The 19,234-nt window shown below is 49.1% G+C and overlaps 1 protein-coding gene across 4 annotated transcripts in view; it reads right to left on the bottom strand.

Annotated features, from left to right (window-relative positions):
- TSC22D1 (TSC22 domain family member 1) overlaps positions 1 to 18,727 on the bottom strand; it is a 76,647-nt gene extending 57,920 nt beyond the window's left edge. For all 4 annotated transcript variants that reach the window (XM_029048122.2, XM_029048124.2, XM_029048123.2 and 1 more), the window contains exon 1: positions 15,711 to 18,727. In XM_029048122.2, coding sequence (XP_028903955.1) covers positions 15,711 to 18,523 — 2,813 coding nt within the window. In that variant the 5' untranslated portion in view covers positions 18,524 to 18,727. The remainder of the gene's footprint in view (positions 1 to 15,710) is intronic.
- Positions 18,728 to 19,234: the final 507 nt, after the last annotated feature.

Raw genomic sequence — 19,234 nt, 5'->3', positions numbered from 1 at the left:
TTTTCCTGTGATATGTATGGCATGTCTGTTTACACAAGGGCTCCATACACTGAAAAATAGATTGAATTAATAAAATCTGGGCATCTCGGGTGCTTGTTAAAATGAACTTTAAGGAAACCATATATTTAAATTAAGACTGAATACATTAAGACATGTAAAAAAAGTCAAATCATTTCTTCTTAATTCTACGGTTTACGGTCCAAAGACCAAGAACTAAAAGATTTTATTAAAATATTTTTAATGAAGAAAGTGAGAAAATACTGTTTTACTTGCATCTCCAGAGGTTCCAGAACTGAATTTTAAACACTTTAGTTCATATTTCATTATCAGATATTCAGAATACAAAAAACACTAATTGCATTTTTTTCAACAACATTTTAAAAATCAATGAAATGCAAGCACTTACCAGGGTGTTTTCAATTGCTCATCCACTGGGAACTTTCCCAAAAAATCCTCTCACTAGCTTCCGCATGTACCTACATATGTCACATACATGTAACTCAATGCACAATATCATCATTTACAGCTGACTGATATTCCTTTGGTCAGTATACATTGGTCAGAGGCCAAAGGAGAAGAAATAAAATACGAATAAGCTCTTCTCTATACTCTTTTCCACTGCCCTTTCCACTGCTTCCTATTAATCTTCATAGCTATTTTGGGGATGATAATGGAACCCACCAGCACTTGCTGTCCCTGGCAGCCATTTTAGAGGTCTGCTTTTTAGTGGGTTTTTTTTTAATGCAATTTATGAAGCCCTTACTACATGCCAGGCACTGTACTAAGCACTGGGGGTAGATAACAAGGTAATCAGGTTGGACAGAGTCCTTGTCCCACATGAGGTTTCCCATCTTAATTCTCATTTTACAGATGAGGTAACTGAGGCACCGAGAAGTGAAATGACTTGCCCAAGGTCACCCAGCCGACAAGTGGAGGAGCCGGGATTAGAACCCCAAGCCTTCCTGACTTCCAGGCCCGTGTTCTTTCCACTATCCCTCAGGGGCATGGCCTGGTTATTTCACTTTTAGTACAGTACTCTGTTCGTGGGTGTTCAATAAATGCTACTGCTCCAATAACCCTCTTCCCCCTGGAGAGGGCCATTTTGCACTTGGATCTGTACATAAATGCTGTGGGGCTGAGGATGAGGTGAATATCAAGTGCTCACTAAACGGGAGCACTCATAGTAGTAACAACCTCTACTGAGCATTTAACTGTGTGCAAAGTACTGTACTGAGTGCTGGGAAACCATACACAGGTGAGAATTTCAACACTGTTGCTGGCCCCCTGGGCCAGTACTATTCTTCTGAATCTCTAAACCAAATCAGGAGGCAATAAAGCAAGACTCATTGTTTTGCCTCACATCTATCCCACAAAAGGTCTCCCTACCAACTCGGGGCTGGATGAAGCTGTGGGTCCAGGCCTACCACACACACCACTCCCCAGCCCAGCCGCCCCCCGCCCCCCCCCCCCCACCTCAGGGACATCCCCCACCTCCTTTCCTCTGAGAAAAGTAACCCAGAGACCAGGTTTCATTATGATTTTCAACACTTGTCAATGCCTCTCTCAAGAAACAAAGATTTAGTTCTTGTAAGTTTTCCATTTTATCCAGAAAAACAGTAGTTTTCTGCAAAGCTGGATATATACCAACCACACAACTGATTTTGGTTGGGATATATATTTGGTCCTCCTTTTCTTTTTTCTGGATAAAGAACATGTTGTATTATGGTCAAATAGTACCTATGTTATACTCAACTAGAAAATTTTCATTACTACCCAAAATCGTTTAATGGAGAATTAGGCCATAAGAGAAGGACTTCTACTCCTTTTTAATTAAAACTTTTCACAAAAAGAGAGGGTTTACAGCCAGATTCTAAGCCTCGTCATATTTTTAGATTGCAAACATCAGGAAGTCAAGATTACAACTCGAATAACTGTATAACCCCATAACATCAACTGATGCTTAAAGATTAGAGAAGCAACGTGGCCTAGCGGAAAGACCAGGGGCCTGGAAGTCAGAAGGATCTGTGTTCTAATAAGAGCTCTGCCAACTGCTTGGACAAGTGTGACCTTGAGCAAGTCACTTCACTGGGCCTCAGTTCCCTCAATTGTATAATGGGGATACGTGTTCTCCCTCCTATTCAGACTGTGAGCCCCATGTGGGACTGGGACTGTGTCCGATCTAATTAATTCGAACCTACCCTGGTGCTTAGAACAGTGTTTGGCCCATGGAAGCTTCAATACCATAAAAAGATGCTTAATGATTTAAAAATCATGAGACTTTCAATACCTATCCCGTTTTTCCTCTTTAATCTGAACTACAATATTCTGAATATTAAGATCAAACATTTGAAGACAGGAAATGTGAAACTACCTTCCAAATACTAGGGTCTGAAACACACCACAGTTTCTTCTCAGGCAGACCTTGTCCTAAAGATCAGAGACTAGTTGGAGCATTTAGTATTTAAGGGCTTACCATGTGTAAAACGCTGTAATAAGCGCTGGGAAAGAATACATGGGTGAAAATCGGACAGGGTCTCCAGCTTTCATGGGGCTCGCAATCTAATTAGATATTGGCAACAATGAAGATTTGATGGAGGGGGCGGGAGAAGATAGCTTCTAAAAGTCACCTCACTGCCCAGGAAAAGGAAGAGAGTTCTAGTTACAGCCGTGGCCCGCTTATTGCATCTCAAATAGCATCATCGGTATGAACTGCAGAATGACTGACAGCTGGTTTCTCACTTCCTTAAACAGCAGGGCTTCCAGGGTCAAAGATTGAGTCTCCGGGAGATTGAGTCTCTGAGTCTGCTGGGAGAGTTCCATGCCACGATTAGGGAGCTGCCACATATTTAGCGGGCACTATATCACGAGGACGAAGGTAGGCATGAAAACCCTTTGGTCCCGAGAATAGTCCGCAGAACTTGTGTCAAAAGCAGAGGGCACGGAAATCCAGAAATCTTCTATTTTGGTTCCTGGCTTGGCCAATAATAACTGATATTTTTTTCAGTGCTTGCTACATGCCAGGCGCTGGACTAAGCGCCGGGGTAGATACAGGATCATCAGGTCCCACAAAGGGCTCACAGTCTAAATAGGTGGGAGAACAGGGATTGAATCCCCATTCTGCGGACGAGGGAACGGAGGCACAAAGAAGTTAAGTGATTTACTCAAGGTCACGCAAGGAAGTGGCAGAGCTGGGATTAGAACCCAGGGCCTCTGACTCCCAAGCCTGTGCTCTTTCCGCTAGGCCACAATGATGTGCAAAAAATCAAAGCCTTTTAATCTAATATGAAAGTAAGACTTCTCCTGCCTTGGCCAGATCGTGAGCTTTTCGAAGGACTTCAGTGGTAGAAACAATTATATCCCCATATCTACATTTGCTGCTCTGAACATAAGATATGCTTAAAAAGCTGTAACTCTTCTGCTATTTCCAAAATGAGTTGTCTTCAACTACCTGCTAACAAGAAAGTTCACACTCCCCTAAAACAAAAACCCGATAACTCCCGACCACCAAGAGACCATGAAAATATTATTTCTTTAGATTCCAAAGTCGACATTAAGTTCTTCAGAGAAACTAAGGATACCAAAATTCTGGGCTTAGAAAACTACAGAAATATTTGAACAAGAGACTTGAAAATAAAAAGCAATATTCTCTCCTGGTTCCAGAGCCAGGAGGAGGGTCCTCTCCCTCTTATCTGCCCATATTCTCGACACAAAATTGGCTTATATCCAGTTTCCACAGGGAATAGTTTCTCGGGGACAGAGGGGCCCTGTAGCTGCCGGTGACACCTTCCACATTCATCCGAGACCCATGTTCGGGAATTTTCACGGGGATATGGGCAGAACATTCTCAGCGGAGTCTCTAGAAGGGTTTGGGCGCTTTTTCTTTGTCCAAACTCTAGGCCATCGGCCTAGCAGCTGGAGTGCGGGCACCTGCACCAGAAACAGAATGGGTTTTATGGCCTCAGGGCTTGGCTTTCCTCCTCCTCCTCCTGCCCTTCAGAACTTCCCTCTTGCCACCCCTGCTGTTCTGCCACACCCCATCCTGCCCCACTCACAGGAGGAGGGCGAAGTCTTCTTCTGGGGGGGGGAAATCTAAGGGAAGGAGACACCACCAGTTTTCTACTGCCCGGTCTCCCACACCATGAGGAGGAAGAATCAGGCTCCTTTGCTCTGAGAACTCCTAAACGTCTCTCTCGATTTAAAAAAATCAACAGAAATCACAAGAACAGATAACTGCACGGCGAGGACTCAGGCTGATGAAGAGTCATGCACATGGCAGACTTCTTACCACTTAGTAAATGCTCCGCGAGCCCCCGTCCAGCCCCAGACACTTCAGGACGGGGAGGGTGAGGTGAAGGAATAGATTGGAGCCCTTGTGGCTTACTCACTGCCACTCGATACCTCCCCCCCTCTTCCCGGGGACAACGATAATAATCTACTTCCTGCATCCCCCCTCCCCTGCTGGGGCAATAAGAAGTAGTTTTTTTGTTGAAAATCATGTGCCGAGCACTTATGGCCTAGTAGTGAAGCGCCATGGCCTAGTGGCAAGAGCACGGGCTGGGGAGTTGGAAGTCGTGCATTCTAATCTCAGCTCCGCCACTTGTCTGCTCTGTTACCTTGGGCGAGTCACTGAACTTCTCTGTGCCTCAGCTGCTTCATCTGTAAAATGGCGACTGAGACTGTGAGCCCCATGTGGGACAGGGACTGTGTACAACCTGACTGCCTTGTACCTACCCCAGTGCTTAGAACAGTTCTTGGCCCATAGTAAGCACTAAAATACCACCATTACTATCATCATCATCATCATCATCTAAGCACTGGGGTAGATACAGAATAATCAGATCCCACATGGGACTCACAGGCTAAGTAGGAGAGAGAACAGGTGCTGCAGATGAGGGAACCGAGGCACAGAGAAGTGAAGTGACTTGCTCCAGGTCACACAGCAGGCTAGTGGCGGACCTGGGATTAGAACCCAGGGCCTCTGACTCCCAAGCCCGTGTTCTTTGCACTAGGCCACACTGCTTCAATAATGTGACGGAGGCAACAAGGAGGTTGGCAAGCAGGGGGTCATCACACCACGAAACACATGCAAGAATTTTACATTAAATACCCGCTTACCGGTCAGAGCGACAATCACACAGTATTGATGCTGTGGTGTAATGCTGTGCCACATCGTCGCCAGTGTAGCCGCTTTAGTAGCCACCCCGGTCTTTGCGGCCCACGCTAGACGACTATTATCGGGATTTCTGGTGAGCCTCATCACCATGCAAAGGACCCACATGATTTACCAGTCAGACTCCTCCACCCCCAGTGGCTGCTTCACACCCACCACGGCAGTGGAATGTCGCCTGGATTTTGGGAGGGATCAATCCATATTGATGGTATTTAATCGAGCACTTACTGCCTGCACAGCTCTGTACTAAACGCCCGGGAGAGTCCCACAGAACAGAGAGGGTCGACACGATCCCTGTCCACAATGGATTTCCCATCTAGTAGGAGGAAAACATGTAAATACTTAAATGGTAATTACGGAGCTCTGCGAGTGTTTCCATTCATCCTTCGCAGTCCAAAAAAGAGATCACTAAAATAGCTGAAAATGTTTACTTCACATATTTTTACACATCTCACGGATGCTTCCTCCATAAATTGGATTCAAAACCAAACTCTTTAAATATAACCCAGAAGCACTTTTGTAGAGCTCTGCGAGGTTTCAAGTTACAGGAACGTCCAAGTTGTAGTCGATGACTTTAACACAATCGGTTCTCCTGTAACGCAGGGTTTCGCTACGCAGTTGGGCCATGATCCGACGGAAGGGTTTTAAGGAGCGCTCACCTCGTCACAAGGGTCTGGTCTGGGTTTAACATGCCGCACCCCCTCCCGCCCCCATGTTTGACCGAGTTGATTCGGTGGAGGAAGAAACCGTTGTGTACGTGGGCTCGGCGTCTGGCGAGATGTGATGCTGACGAGCTTCCCGGTCCCTTCCTCAGCCGCACTGTATTATACCCTATGAAACCATAAGCTGCAAAACCCACGGGAAATTTCATTCAAAAAAATATCGATGAATGGCAAGATGTAAGACATTCTGCTATCAGTGGGCAGACCATACCGGAATCTGTACTGAAACGTGACCAACCCACAGTCATGGTGGTATCTCAGAATCATCTATCCCCTCACCCTTTAATTCCCTCAAGTTACACCAACACAAATACCCAATAACATGACATTCTATGGGAGTACAAGTCCCTGGGTTTGAGGAGAGCTCCTTGTCCTTTCAGTAGGCCTCCCACTGCTCCCTTGCTCTGAGAACTCCCCAACATCTCTCTCGATTTAAAAAAATCAACTGCAATTACAAGAACAGATAACTGCAGGGCGAGGAAGATTGTAAATGTAATTATGTACCCAACCCATACTTTCGATCAGTTCCAAGGACTATGAATCGCCGGAAAAGTAATCATCTGAATGATTTCATTCATTCCGAGTGTCAATTTTATTTGACAATGGGTGATATTTCAATTAGCTGACTACGTGGACCGTTCCTTCCTACTTGGACTGTGTGCCCCAAATGGGACAGGCAGGGACTATGCCTATCCCGGTGGCCTTGTATCTAACCCAGCGTTTAGAACGGAGTTGGGTACATAGAATTTAAATGTCCTAATCATTACTATATGTTAAAGCACCCACAACTGTTACGATAACATCGCAAAATTCCCAAGCCAATGAACAGGGCAATTTTGGCTCCATCGATATTATCTTCTGAGTGTTCATTACGTTCAGAGCACTGTAGTAAATGCCTGGGAAAGTATGATACAAGAGAGTCGGGTTGACCAGTACGCTTAAGGGTACATTCAGCTCTGCCAGAACCAATTCCCATTCTTCCGAAGACGACGCTAGCTTGCCTGAATGTAGGGAGATGATGTGCCGAAATGAACGGTTAGGAACACTTAGTAGTAGTTTTTTCTTCAAGAGAAACATTTATGGCTCTGCCAAAATGCCACCCCTGCGTTCTAGGAGAACTGGGTAGGTTCAGTTATTTTTTTCCCCCTTAAAATTGTAGCGTCCCAACGTCTCAATTACTGTGACAACCAGCACCTTAAAAAAATGAGAATTTAAATCTAATCCAAGTAGCTTCAGATTGAGGGGAAAAAAAGTGTTATGTCTAATACACCTCCACACTTAAAAAAATCTGACAACTCAAGCCTTTGCCTAATTTTAGATACTATATTGTAAATACTGCTGAAAGCCAACGGTGGAATTGAGCTGATCTATTAAGGTAATTATCTGGTGTAACAAATGATAAATCTCCATGTGTCTGAACCTCCAACATTTGAATTCTAGAGAAAATAGCCAGACATATAAATCTGACAAAATTACTGTTTTTACTGTGTCTCAATTTTTGAGCTTCAGGTATGATGGTCATAAGTGAGGGATCTCTTAAGGAGTTTAAGCCTGTCTCTTGCAAAAACACTTCAGAATCAAACCTTGGGATTTTAAGTATTTTAAACAAATAAACTATGTACTTTCTGGAATTTCTTTCCAAAGGACAGCTTCACATCAATCACTCATTTAAGAAATGCTAATGAGGAACCAGCATATGGGATGCTACGAGAAATCCCCCCCCCATATGACCAAAGCTCAACAAATATACTACAGGTGAGGCAGGGAGGTGATGAGATTAGACTTCAAACTAAGGCAAGCACTTAAACCAAAGAATGTGAACAAAACAGAAAGCAACTGACAGTGAAATTGTTGGGCAAGCAAACTTTCGAGTCCCAATACAAGGAGGCTTGGAAAAAAAAAAATTGGGTCCCCATTCTACAGCGATATGAGAATCACTATAGCATATGTATTCCCTCCTATTTGGACTAGGGTGTGGGAGCCGCATGTAGGATCTGATTACCTTGCATCTACCCCAGCGCTAAGTAGAGTGTTTGGCACAAAGCAGCCACTTAAACACCACTGTGTTTGTTTTCATACATAGGGACGCATTTGCTGTAAATTATGTTAGATCTGCACTTGGGGAATTTGCATCTCTAAATTGAGAACTGAAGCTTGAGCAAGATGCACGGACTCAGTTGGATCTCTCTTGCCCTTCTCTAACAGAGGGGCTTCCTTGACCTTAGCTGTCTTAGGTTCACTACTCCCCATATAATTTACCTGTGCTTTGCTCTCCACCCTGTCGCTCACAACTTCCACCCTCCACCTCCACCAGCCTGCCATTCCCTTCCTTCCTTCCCAACTCCCTTGAAAAGCCGTCCATCCAGAAGCCTTCCCCAGCAAATCCCGCCCCTGGATGCATCATCTCTGCCATTCTTGGCACTCATGGAGGGTGGAGTGCCCCAAGGGAGCAGAAAGATAATGAAGAGCTCTGAAGTCAATGGTCGGGAGTGGAAAGGGCCCTGGAGCAAAGTCAGAGGATCCGGGTTCTAATTCTGGCTCTGTCACCTGCCAGCTGTGTGACCTTAGGCAAGTCACTTACCTTCACCGTGCCTTTCGGTTTCCTCATCTGTAAAATGGGGATTCTCAAAAGCTGTTCTCCCTGCCCCGTAGTTTGACCTCCCTGTGCGACAGGGTCCAACCCAATTATATCTTCTATCTACTCAGAATTTAGGGCAATGCTTGGCACACAGAACCATCACCAAGACGGTGATGGAAAAAAGTCATCACTGCGGCCTTCTGAACTGCATTTTTAGAAAATCATCCGGTCAGCTAAAGGTAAAGATGGATTGAAGGCAGGTGCACAGGGAATGCACTGTCTGTTTAGTGTTATATTGCATTTTCCCACGGGCTTAGTACACTGCTTTGCACACAGTAAATGCTCCATAAATACTGTGCAATGAATGAATGAAATACAATTGAGCGAATGAATGAGTGTGCAGATCTTGATGCACAAGACCAGCCTGGAGATTACAAGAGTTTCTAGATGATCTCAATTTTACTGCTTACTTTTGCTTTCTCATTTGCATCTATGCTCTCACCCTTGATCCTATTTTAAATTTGAAATTGGTGCCTGCAATTGTCTTCCCCGCCTCCATTAGATTACAAGATCAAGGACAGAGTCCATACCTTTTATTCTAAGTTCCCGAGCTCCTAGAATAGTGTTTTCTATACAGAAGATGCTCACCAATGAGGATAATAAAGGCAGGCTATTTCAGGGACAGTCTTTATATGTACAGTGTCACAAGAAAAGAAAATAGTCCATCATGAATATGAACTTGAAACACTACACCATAGCTTATTTTGCATTATTTATACATGAATGCATCATTCGGTATCTAAAACAAATGCTGAAATACTTATTTTGCAACAGGGATCCGGTCTTCTTTAAGAATGCCACTTTCAAGCAACTTGAAAATGATCACTTTCCTACAGTTATAATTTTGGCTTTCCCTAAACTGATACCCATGTTAAAATTAATTTCGATTATCCTTTCGAACAGAGTTTCTGCCTTGAAACAAAATTATGCCAATGGGAAAATCCATTTAATACCTATAATTTATTTTCATTCATAGGAATGATATTAATTGTAATAATACTATAACTCGTGTTAGTTCTCCATCAGGACTACCAACTGTTTCAAAGATCCTACGCGTTCCATGGAGTACTATCGCTCAATCGATAGTGTATATTAAGCACTTACTGTGTGCAGAACACTGTACTAAGCACTTTGGGATAGAGATCTCAATTCCTGCCACAAACCATTTCAGTAGTTAATTTTTGTCTTTAGTGGTTAAGTGAACTGAATCCACCCACCACACACATACTGCTTTTCTGAAGAGTTTTTCCCCTGCCTCTACTTTTGTGACTTTCTTCCCAATAAATTCACTAGTTTTCCACAAATTTCAAGTAAATCTTTTCACATAAATCATGTGTTTCTTCCCATAATACTCATTCTACACTCAGCAGTAAAGAGTGCTTACTGAGCTTACTGTGAGAAGAGGACTGTAGTAATACAATAAAGTTAGAAGGTAAGACCCTCAAGGAACTTAAAGTCTAGCAGATAATTTAAAAAGAAAGGAGAGACTATAAATGAAAACTGAATACTGTGACCCAACTCTGCATGAACATTCAGCTTTCACTCAAACTGGTGTTTAAAAAAAAAAAACCCAAAATTTTTTTAAAAAAGAACTCTTAAATCCACAATATACCACTGCATTAAGTACTTTATTTTGATCCCACCTAAATTGGCTTTTTTACTGAGGCTCAATTGCTTTTTTAAAAAAAAAAACTTCAGTAATTACATCTGGGAGGTAAGGAGGGGTGCTTAGTACACTTCAGCATTCAGAACATTTATTTTCCACCTTAATCCTCAATTCTAAAAATCCAGATAGGATTACATCTTCAGAGAAAGAGTACACACACACACACATACAACATTCCCTCCACAGAACAATGAAAAAAGTGAACCAGAAAGAACAAAATGACAAAATTTCTCCACAGTGTAAAAAGCAACAACTGTCCAAACTATTGCAAGGAAGATCTGAAAAGTGTCCCCCTAAAACAAAATCAAAGTAGTGTGGCCTAATGGATGGCACATGAGCCTGGGAGTCCGAAGGTCCAGGGTTCTAATCCCGGCTCCGCCACCTATCTGCTGTGTGATCTTGAGCAAGTTACTTTAGTTCTCTGGGCTTCAGTCACTTCATTTTGTAAAATGGGGATTAAGAGTGTCAGCCCCAGGTGGGACATGGGCTGTGTCCAACTTGATTAGCTTGTATCTACCCTAGCACTTAGAACAGTGCCTGTAAGTAAGTGCTTAAATACTATAAAAAATCTATTTAATATTTCTAATGCCAAACTTCATTTAATAATTTTCTTCTCTATACTGTTTCAGAATAACACCAACTAATAAATCAGCAGACTACCAATATGGGGTTTTGGTGGAGTTGGGGGGAGGGTTGTTTTGTTTTTAAGACTGTGGGATGGCATGTGTGATGGAAAAGCAAAGGAAAAAAAGAGTTACTTCTGATGAAAGATCAGATCATCCACGGGCTACGGAAAACAGGTTCTGTTTGTGTCTCAATAGCTGAATCTGCTGGGTGAAAAGATGCCCTAAAACGTAAATGGTGAATTCTTGCTCCATCTCAACAGTCGACACCTTATGTTTAGTATACTTCTGATTTAAATAGAACTACCAACAAATACAAGTTTGCTACAATTGCAGTGTCATTTACACCCAGTACACACTGTTCTTAAAACAGTTTTCAACTAATCTGCTTTAACAGCTGCCATGAAAAGGGGAGATAGGTGAATTTTACAGTATATAGTCAGGGGTCAGCAAATCTCTATTTTAAAAATAAATTAGGACTATGATATGGTTACTTCAGAAATCACACAATCCTTTACTCTGGCAATGCCTTCAGGATTTTTTTTGTAAACTGAAGACAAATCAAAGGTTCAAGATGGGGACAAAAAAAATCTGAGCATGCAATGCATGCAGAAGTCCAAGCAACTGCCGAACACACTCCACTAATTCTAGTCTATACACAGGGAATAGTAGCACTTAATGACATCCACCCATTTTGATCTTCATAGCCTCTCTCACAAACCCTAAAGGAGGGTAACCATGTCAACGTGGAATACTTACTCCTGGGATCATTTTAAGGGCTGTGGGGTTAGGTAATAGTAGATGGGGCCCGTCACCTGACGGCTTCAGTCTCCATTTTACATTCAAGCAAGGGCAGGTGACAGCCAGTGTTTTCTTTCTGGGCTTGTAAACTGCCTCTGTAAAGGGACTTGTATGATCTCAATCCAGTTCTTGTAGGACATTTAACCATTCCATCTGTGGTATTTGAGTGCTTACTGAACTAAGCTCTTGGGAGAGGACAAAAGACTTGGTAAAAAGGATCCCCACCCTCTAGGAGTTCACAACCTAGCAGGGAGGGCGGACACTGAAATGAGGTGCCGACTGAAGAAGTAACACAGCAGAAGGATATGGACCTAATTGCTGCGGGGGGTGGTGAATGAGCACACAGCATTCCCCCCCAGATGAAACTCCTGCTGACAGTCTCAGGGAAAAGACCCCAAAGTGTGGACACAAAAGAAGACTGAAAATGACTTTCACCTTAATGAGGAATTATGTATTATTTTCATTAAGGTGTAATTTTTCCCTTGCAGACATCACCGAGTTCAATTGAAATGTAGACCCCCCCTGAAAGGAAGGAAAAGCGCACCAGACTTCTCAACACCATTTTAGCTCCCTATCTTATATTTTTTAGATACAGACTCCCAATTCCCTTGCGTTATCTGCAGAGCTATCTGACCCATCACAATATTTCCCTACGATCTAACCCAAATTTTCCCAGCCCAAACTCCAGGGCAAAGTTCTTGCACCCAAACGTGATCTGAAATAATTATCGTTTTTCATTTGCAGGGCCACCGTTGGAGGTGCTTCAAAGCCAACAAGGATGCACTTTATCCCTCTTCCTTGTGTGGCTGTGAAGAGTAGCATGCTGGATATTAATCACTTGGTCATTCAGTCCTTCCCAGTGAAATACTTCTGGGTGGAAACACTGAAGTACAGAGTTTTTTGGTTTTGCAGAGGGGGAGGAAAGTGGTGGTCCTTTGGTGGCATGAGTCACGACTTACAAGAGAGGACTTCCCAAATAATCACTGACACACGTTCAAACAGAAATGCAATATGGAAGTCGGAGGCTCCACTGCAGCCACTTACTCCCTCAAATGATGTCTTTTGAATCCTCCCTTACCTACGCCGCACAAGCCTTTTCGGATTCGTCCCCGTGCCGAGCCGGACCACCTTCCTGACTGCTCATTTCCTAACTACTACCTCTGCTAGGGAGATAGAATTGATAGATGGATGCTGCTCTGAGGCACCAACGGAAGAGCTGACCAAATTTAGAAACCGGGTATGTTTGAGGAGTGAGAATATCTAGCTATTCATTAGCCACACAGATGCAACAAGATGCAGATAGTTAAAAAAAAAAAACAAAACGAAAAAGTTGGCACTCCAATGGAAAAATTAATTACTATGATCACACAACCCACTGATTAACATTCTGGATGAACGGATATCATAAAAAGCGTGTGGTGGTCACATACCCGAGTTTCATTCGTTGGTCGATTTAATACTCTGAATTTCTTTGGCTTTGGGCTGCCCTTAAAGTCATTTTTCAGAGTTAGGGGCAAGGTATTTAAATTAGATAGATCCACAAACCCAGGGGTGGGGGGGATAGCATGCACTCATTCACTGATCTGACTCATTTTCCAAATCTTAACTAATCAAAACTTAACTACCATAAACACTTCTCTTTGACTGTATTACCACAAGAAAACTTTCAGTCTCTTGCTAAATAGAAGGATCACCCTACAGTCCACCCTGATTAAAATGCTCTTCTTTCTGGATTCTTTTGCAATAGTATTATTGAATCTTAATGCTGGCATGACTTAAAGGGCTTGCACACTAAACACTTCCCTTCTCTTCAACTCAAAGCACTTTGACTCCTTTGAATTGTGATTACAATCCTTTTCCATTTAGCATTAGATAGTGACTGATTTAGCAGATCAGCACATGGTACCTTTCTGCCGACTAAAATGTGAAAAACCACCCTTAGAAATATGTAAATACTATGTGCACCCAAATCTAATTTGACACCTCTTTACTTTGCCATTTGACCATGTAAACTATACTACATGTCATTTGATTTATATTGTTTGGGTCAATTTTGGAGATCTGGGGGGGGGGGGGGGCGCGGGCGGTGAATCGATGTCCTTTATATCATTTCCTTTGGGAAACTGTTTCTTTTAGAGAACTTGCCTTGAAAACTATTTTGCCAGACCCAACTAAAGAACACTACCTGGGGTATGACCACGAGTTAGTTGCAGGGACCTACGATTCTGATGGAGAAAAAAACTGGCAAAACTGTGCCTGTTTAAAGCCAATTTTTTATCTGCCAGATTTACTGTTACACATACAAACAATATCTGACAAAAAGGGTGAACGCTAATGTTCAACGCAAAAATAATCAACACGCTAACCACGTACAAGACCATCGAATCTTGGGGAAACGCATGTGACTATCCCATCGGTCAAAGGACGGTACTTGCTGAGCACTTAACTGTATGCAGGACACTGTACTAATTGACTGGGGAAGTACAATACAACCGTGTTGGTAAACCAATGCTTAGATTTTAATATTTTCAGTTAAGCGCTCCCTATGTGCTGGGCACTGTACTAAGCACTGGGGTAGATAGGTGGTTGGTCACAGTCCACGTCCCACAGGGAGTTCTCTGTTACACAGAACTGCCTCTCCCGAAAATGCTGTATCCTAGATAGTCACCTTCTAGGTCTTGGCTTTTTCTAGATACTTCTGCCTTCCTTTTAAATCACCTTCTCAAATCTACCGAGCTTTCCCCCACTAAAAGCCACACATCCTTACATCCACCCAGACAATTGCTCAACTGCCTTGAATGACAGCTGAAATTCAACTGACAAGAAAATTGCCGGGGGTTGGAAGACACCAAGCTATTGCAGAGTACTCCAGTCTTTTCAGAGATCTCATGACACGGCTCCAGCCGCATTTCTTCCCAGACCTGAACGTCCCTACCTTCAAAAATTTGGGAAGATTCAAGGGCGACGAGGAAACTACTGGTGATGAGGCTCTACTAGTCACAGAGGCTCGGTTTTACGTTAAGCTCATACTTCCTATGGTACTTGCCCGGCCTCTCTGGTCGTTCATCATCCAGGCAGGATCATCAGTTCCGTTCCGGAACTTAGGCTTCTCTGGGGCTTTCTTTTTTCCCCTCTTTTTTTGGAGGGTGGTGGGGAAAGTTCTTTGGCAATTACTTCTTTGCCTCTGGAGTCCCCAACTAACCAGCCTAATCAATCAACTTTATTAACATTTACTCTTTAAAATGGCTGCCAGCCTCGCCTGCTCATTTCTGTTCAGAGGTGGGGGCGGGGGGGGGGGGGGGGAAGCCTCATCTGTTGAAAGTAATAACTTTGAGCAACATTTCCAAAATAATAAAATCCCAAGATTTTTATCTTTTGCAGCCATCTGAAAACTAGTGAATGTTTAAAAAGGAATAAATGCTGGTTGAACTCAGAGAATGTGCAGTAAAATGCAAGAAGAGAATTTCCATTCTCTTGACTGAAAGACAATTAAAATAGATGTGTGGAGCTGTGGAAAGGTCAAGACCAAAGTCCTGGGGGGAGAGGACGGGGCCGAGGAGGATAAAACCAAAAGCACAACTTGGGCTCTTTGGGGGCTACACAAATTACCGTTAACAAATCCTTTCCTGCCACACCAAAATGGGAGCACTTGGGGAAAAGGATGTAAATGCTGGGGTGTGAGGGGAAAATGGTGGTAATCAACGCTACTTCCACACGATTTCAAGCTTTGTGTTTCTTAGACAGAAGGGGACTATTCTTGAGCAGAGATGCCACAGGACAGTTTCACAGGAAGCTACAGTCACATGTATGTGTGCGTATTTTTGTTTTTTTTTTGGTAAAACAATGAACCACAACCACCGGGCAGTCAATCAACGCATGGGAAAGACTGAATGACGGAGCAATTCAATCTCGATCGGCCCCTTACGGGCACCCTGATCACAAATGACGCTTCACCCGAGACGACGATTATTGCGGCAGCTTGGCCTCTACCACGGCGACCTACGCGAGACACCAACCGGACACGGAACGAGTGGAAAGACGAGACGCCCGCGAGGCTTCGGCCGCGGATTTCTCAGCGTGACGATCTTACCTCTCGTCCTCGCCGTCGACCAGGGGCGTCGCCAACGGCAATACCTTCAACGGGAAGAGGGCCGCGGAGGCCGCCAGGCCGCTGCCGCTCCCGTCCAGGACGGCCGCCGGTCCTCCGCCGTCTCCGCCGGCGGTCTGGGGCAGGCCGACCGGCGCGGGCTCCGCCGGCCGCCTGGCCTCTTCCGGTTGGCTTCCGACGGGCTGAGTTAAGGCTGGGGCCGAGAACTGAGTCGAACCGAGCGGGGCCTGTGGCGCCCCTGGCACGTTTATAGTCGTTGCTATCAAGGGAGGTTGACCGACCCCCGGAACCAAACTCCCGTTCGGTAGGGCCAGGGTCTGCGCCACGTTCGGAGGCGGACCCGGGCCCAGGGCGGCGGGAGGCAAACCCGGACCGACTTGGTTGGCCGGAGGGAGCCCGCCGGCCGGGGGCAGGGGGCTGACGGCGGCCAACGGCTGACCGGTCATTCCTTGGGCCAGCGAGTCGACACCCTGCGCCTGGGGCTGGACGGCCAACAGGGCGCCCTGGGGGCCCAGGACCACGTGCTGAGGGAGGCCGGAGGCGCCGGCCGGGACCCCCTGTTGGAGAAGGCCGGTCTGAGAGGGCGGGACGATCTGCGCGGAAGGAGGCGCGCTCGGCTGCATCCCCGGGGGCGGGCCCTGGGTTCCGGTCGGCGGCTGCGGCCCCCCGGGCGGCACGGCCGCACCAACGTTGGCCACCTGACCGGCGGCGGCTACGATGGGCACCGTCGGCTGAGGGTGCCCGACGGGCGGGGGTGGCCCTCCCAGGGGCTGGATGGGCGGCTGGAGGCCCTGGGCGGGAGCGACGGGCATGGCCGCCCCCGGGGGGGTCGGCTGCATGGGGGCCACCGACGCTTGCAGAATCTGCTGCTGCAGCACGTAATCCGGCAGGGTCCCCGGGAGGGGGTTCTGGGGGCCCGCCTGGACGTGGCCCAGCGCCACTTGGGAAAGGACGCCCTGCTGCTGCGGTTGCTGCTGCTGCTGTCCGTACGGCAACTGCTGCTGCGGCGGTGCCCCCGGCAGGGCCTGCCCGGGAGGGGCCGCGGGCGGGAAGGCCGGCTGCGGGCCGGCCAGGCCGGAAACGGGGGGCAGGGGGCCCAGGGGCGGGGGCACGCCCACCAGACCGACGGCCGGCGGCTGGGCGGCCGGGGGGACCCCGGCCTGGGTCGGCGGCTGGAGCCCGGGCTTCGGCTGAGGGTAGCCGCCGGCTTCTTGGAGCGAGGCGACGGGCACCTGCGAGAGGCTCTGAGGTATCCCGGCCGCCGGGAGGCCCTGCGGCCCGCCGCCCGAGTCCGCCTGCTGCGGGGGAGCCCCCTGAAGCCCCGGCCCGGGGAGCCCGGCGGGGACGCCCATCTCGCCGCTCCCCACGCTCTCGGTGTAGTGGCTGAGCGTGCTGACGCTGCTGCTCACCGAACCCCCGCTGGTGCTCTCCCTCTCCGGACTGGCCTCCGGCGGGTTCTGCCTCAGCGTCTCCACCGCTCTGTTGACGGCCCCTCCCTCGGGGGCCGCGGCAGGGGTTTCTTTCTCGTAGAACTCGGTGCAAGTCCACCGCCCCTTTTTGAACGGTTCGAAACTGGAATCCAGCTTCACCACTCGGAACCTCGACGTGCCGGCGGCCGGTTGCTGCTGCTGCTGCTGGGTCGAAACGGATCCCGCAGCCGGGCCCGGAGCCGGATTAGTCGTCACGCTGTTCACGACGTTGGCCGGGTTGACGCCGTTGCCCACCCCGGTCGAGACGCCGGCGTTTACGCCGCCTGCTCCGGGCCCGGCGCCGACGGCCCCGGGGACGACGCCCGAATTCCCGGGAAGGGCTCCGGGGCCCGGGGGGACGCTCCCGGCCGGCAGGGCGGTCACGTTGACGGCGTTGGCCGCGCCGGCCCCGGGATTGACCGCGGGGCGGACGCCGGCCGTCGCCGACGCCGGGGGGCCGGCGGACGGGGCGGCGGGGGCCCCGGCCTCCGAGCTCCCGGCCGCGGACGACCTCCTGGCCGCCGGGCCCGGTGCGGCGTGGGCCGCGTGGTGGTGGTGGCCGTGGTGGAGGGGGTGGCCGTGGTGGAGAGGGTGGCCGTGGTGGAGAGGGTGAAGGTGGTGAGGGTGCACGCCGCCGTTGATGACCACGGCGGGCTGCGGGTGGGGCGGCAGGTGGTGGGCCGGCAGGGGCGGCTGGTTGGGGGACACGGCCCCCGGCGTCTCGGCCTCCTGGAAGTTATTCAGCGTCTCCTCGGAGGAGCTCCGCTCCGGCTCCCCCAGGTCCGTGGCCCGGGACAGCGACACGTCCAGGATCTCGGAGGAGGAGAGGTCCTCCGTGTGGGACTCGTCCAGGTCGTCGTAGCTCTCCGTGTCCTCGGCGATGCTGTTGTTGGAGCTGATGCTGGCCGAGATCTGGGCCGGGGTCACGCTGGTGATCTGGAAGCCGCTCTTCTTCTTCATCTGCGCCCCGGCCGGGACCGGCGGCTGCTGCTGCTGCTGCTGCAGCTGCAACTGCTGTTGGTGCAGCTGCTGCTGCAACTGCTGCTGCAGCTGCTGCGCCTGGGGGAGCAGATGGAGGGTGTGCGGGGGCGGCTGGGGTCCCGGGGCGGCCGGGGGGTCCTCGGGCGGAGGGCCGCTGCAGCAGCCGCCGGGCCCCGCTGCAGCCGCTGCAGCCGTTGCAGCAGCAGTGAGAGCAGAGGAGGAGGAGGAGGAGGAGGAGGAGGAGGAGGAGGAGGCGGCGGCGCTGCCCCTTCTAGGCAACAGTGCCGGGTGCGCCATCTTCCTAGCGCTCATGTCTGCAGCGGCGGCCTCGGGCGGCTGGTGCATTGTGTCCGGGCTCCGGCCCCGCAGGCTGCCGCCGCTTCCTCCTCCTCCTCGTCGTCGTCGTCCTCGTCCCGCGCGATCCCGGGCTCCGGAAAGCCCCCGGGGAAAGCGGGACCCCCCGCCCGGGAGGGCACCGACCTCCTCCCCGCCTCCTCCCGCTGCTGCTGGTCCTGCTGCTCCTCCTCCTGCTCCGGAGACGGCACCGGCTCCCCTCTGCGGCCCGGGGAGAGAGACAGAAAGGAGGGAGGGTGAGGAGGGGGTGTCGATCGCAGCCCTTTCCCCATTCACTTGCCTCCCCCCACCCCTCGCTTTCTCAGAGTCGGCTTCGGCGGGGAGGCCCGGCGACGGGCCGCCCCCTCCCGCTCCCTCCGGCTACAGGGACCGGGCATCCCCGAGGTCCCGGGCCGGGGGTGGGGAGGAGGATGGCAGGGAGGCCGGGGGAGATACGTACAGAGGTGGCACGGCCCGGGGGCGGCGGGGGCGGCCGGGCTGGGGGCGCCGCTCCATCACTGGCCGACGCGGAGCCGGGGCATTTTGCTCCCCGGGGAGAAGGTGGGTCCCCGGCTCCTCCTCCGGCTCCTCCTGCTCCTAAGGCCCCAGGCCCCGGCCGGTCCTGCTGGGCCCGGGCGGGGGGCACCACGCCAGGGGGGGCGGCACGGGAGGCTCCGACTCCGGCGGCCACGGTCTCCCTCGGCCCGAGGAGGAGATGATGGA

The sequence above is a fragment of the Ornithorhynchus anatinus genome, chromosome 20, assembly GCF_004115215.2.
Source record: "Ornithorhynchus anatinus isolate Pmale09 chromosome 20, mOrnAna1.pri.v4, whole genome shotgun sequence".
NCBI classification, from domain to species: domain Eukaryota; kingdom Metazoa; phylum Chordata; class Mammalia; order Monotremata; family Ornithorhynchidae; genus Ornithorhynchus; species Ornithorhynchus anatinus.
The sequence above is the reverse complement of the archived record's forward strand: the minus strand, read 5'-3'. Positions and strand labels throughout refer to the sequence as shown.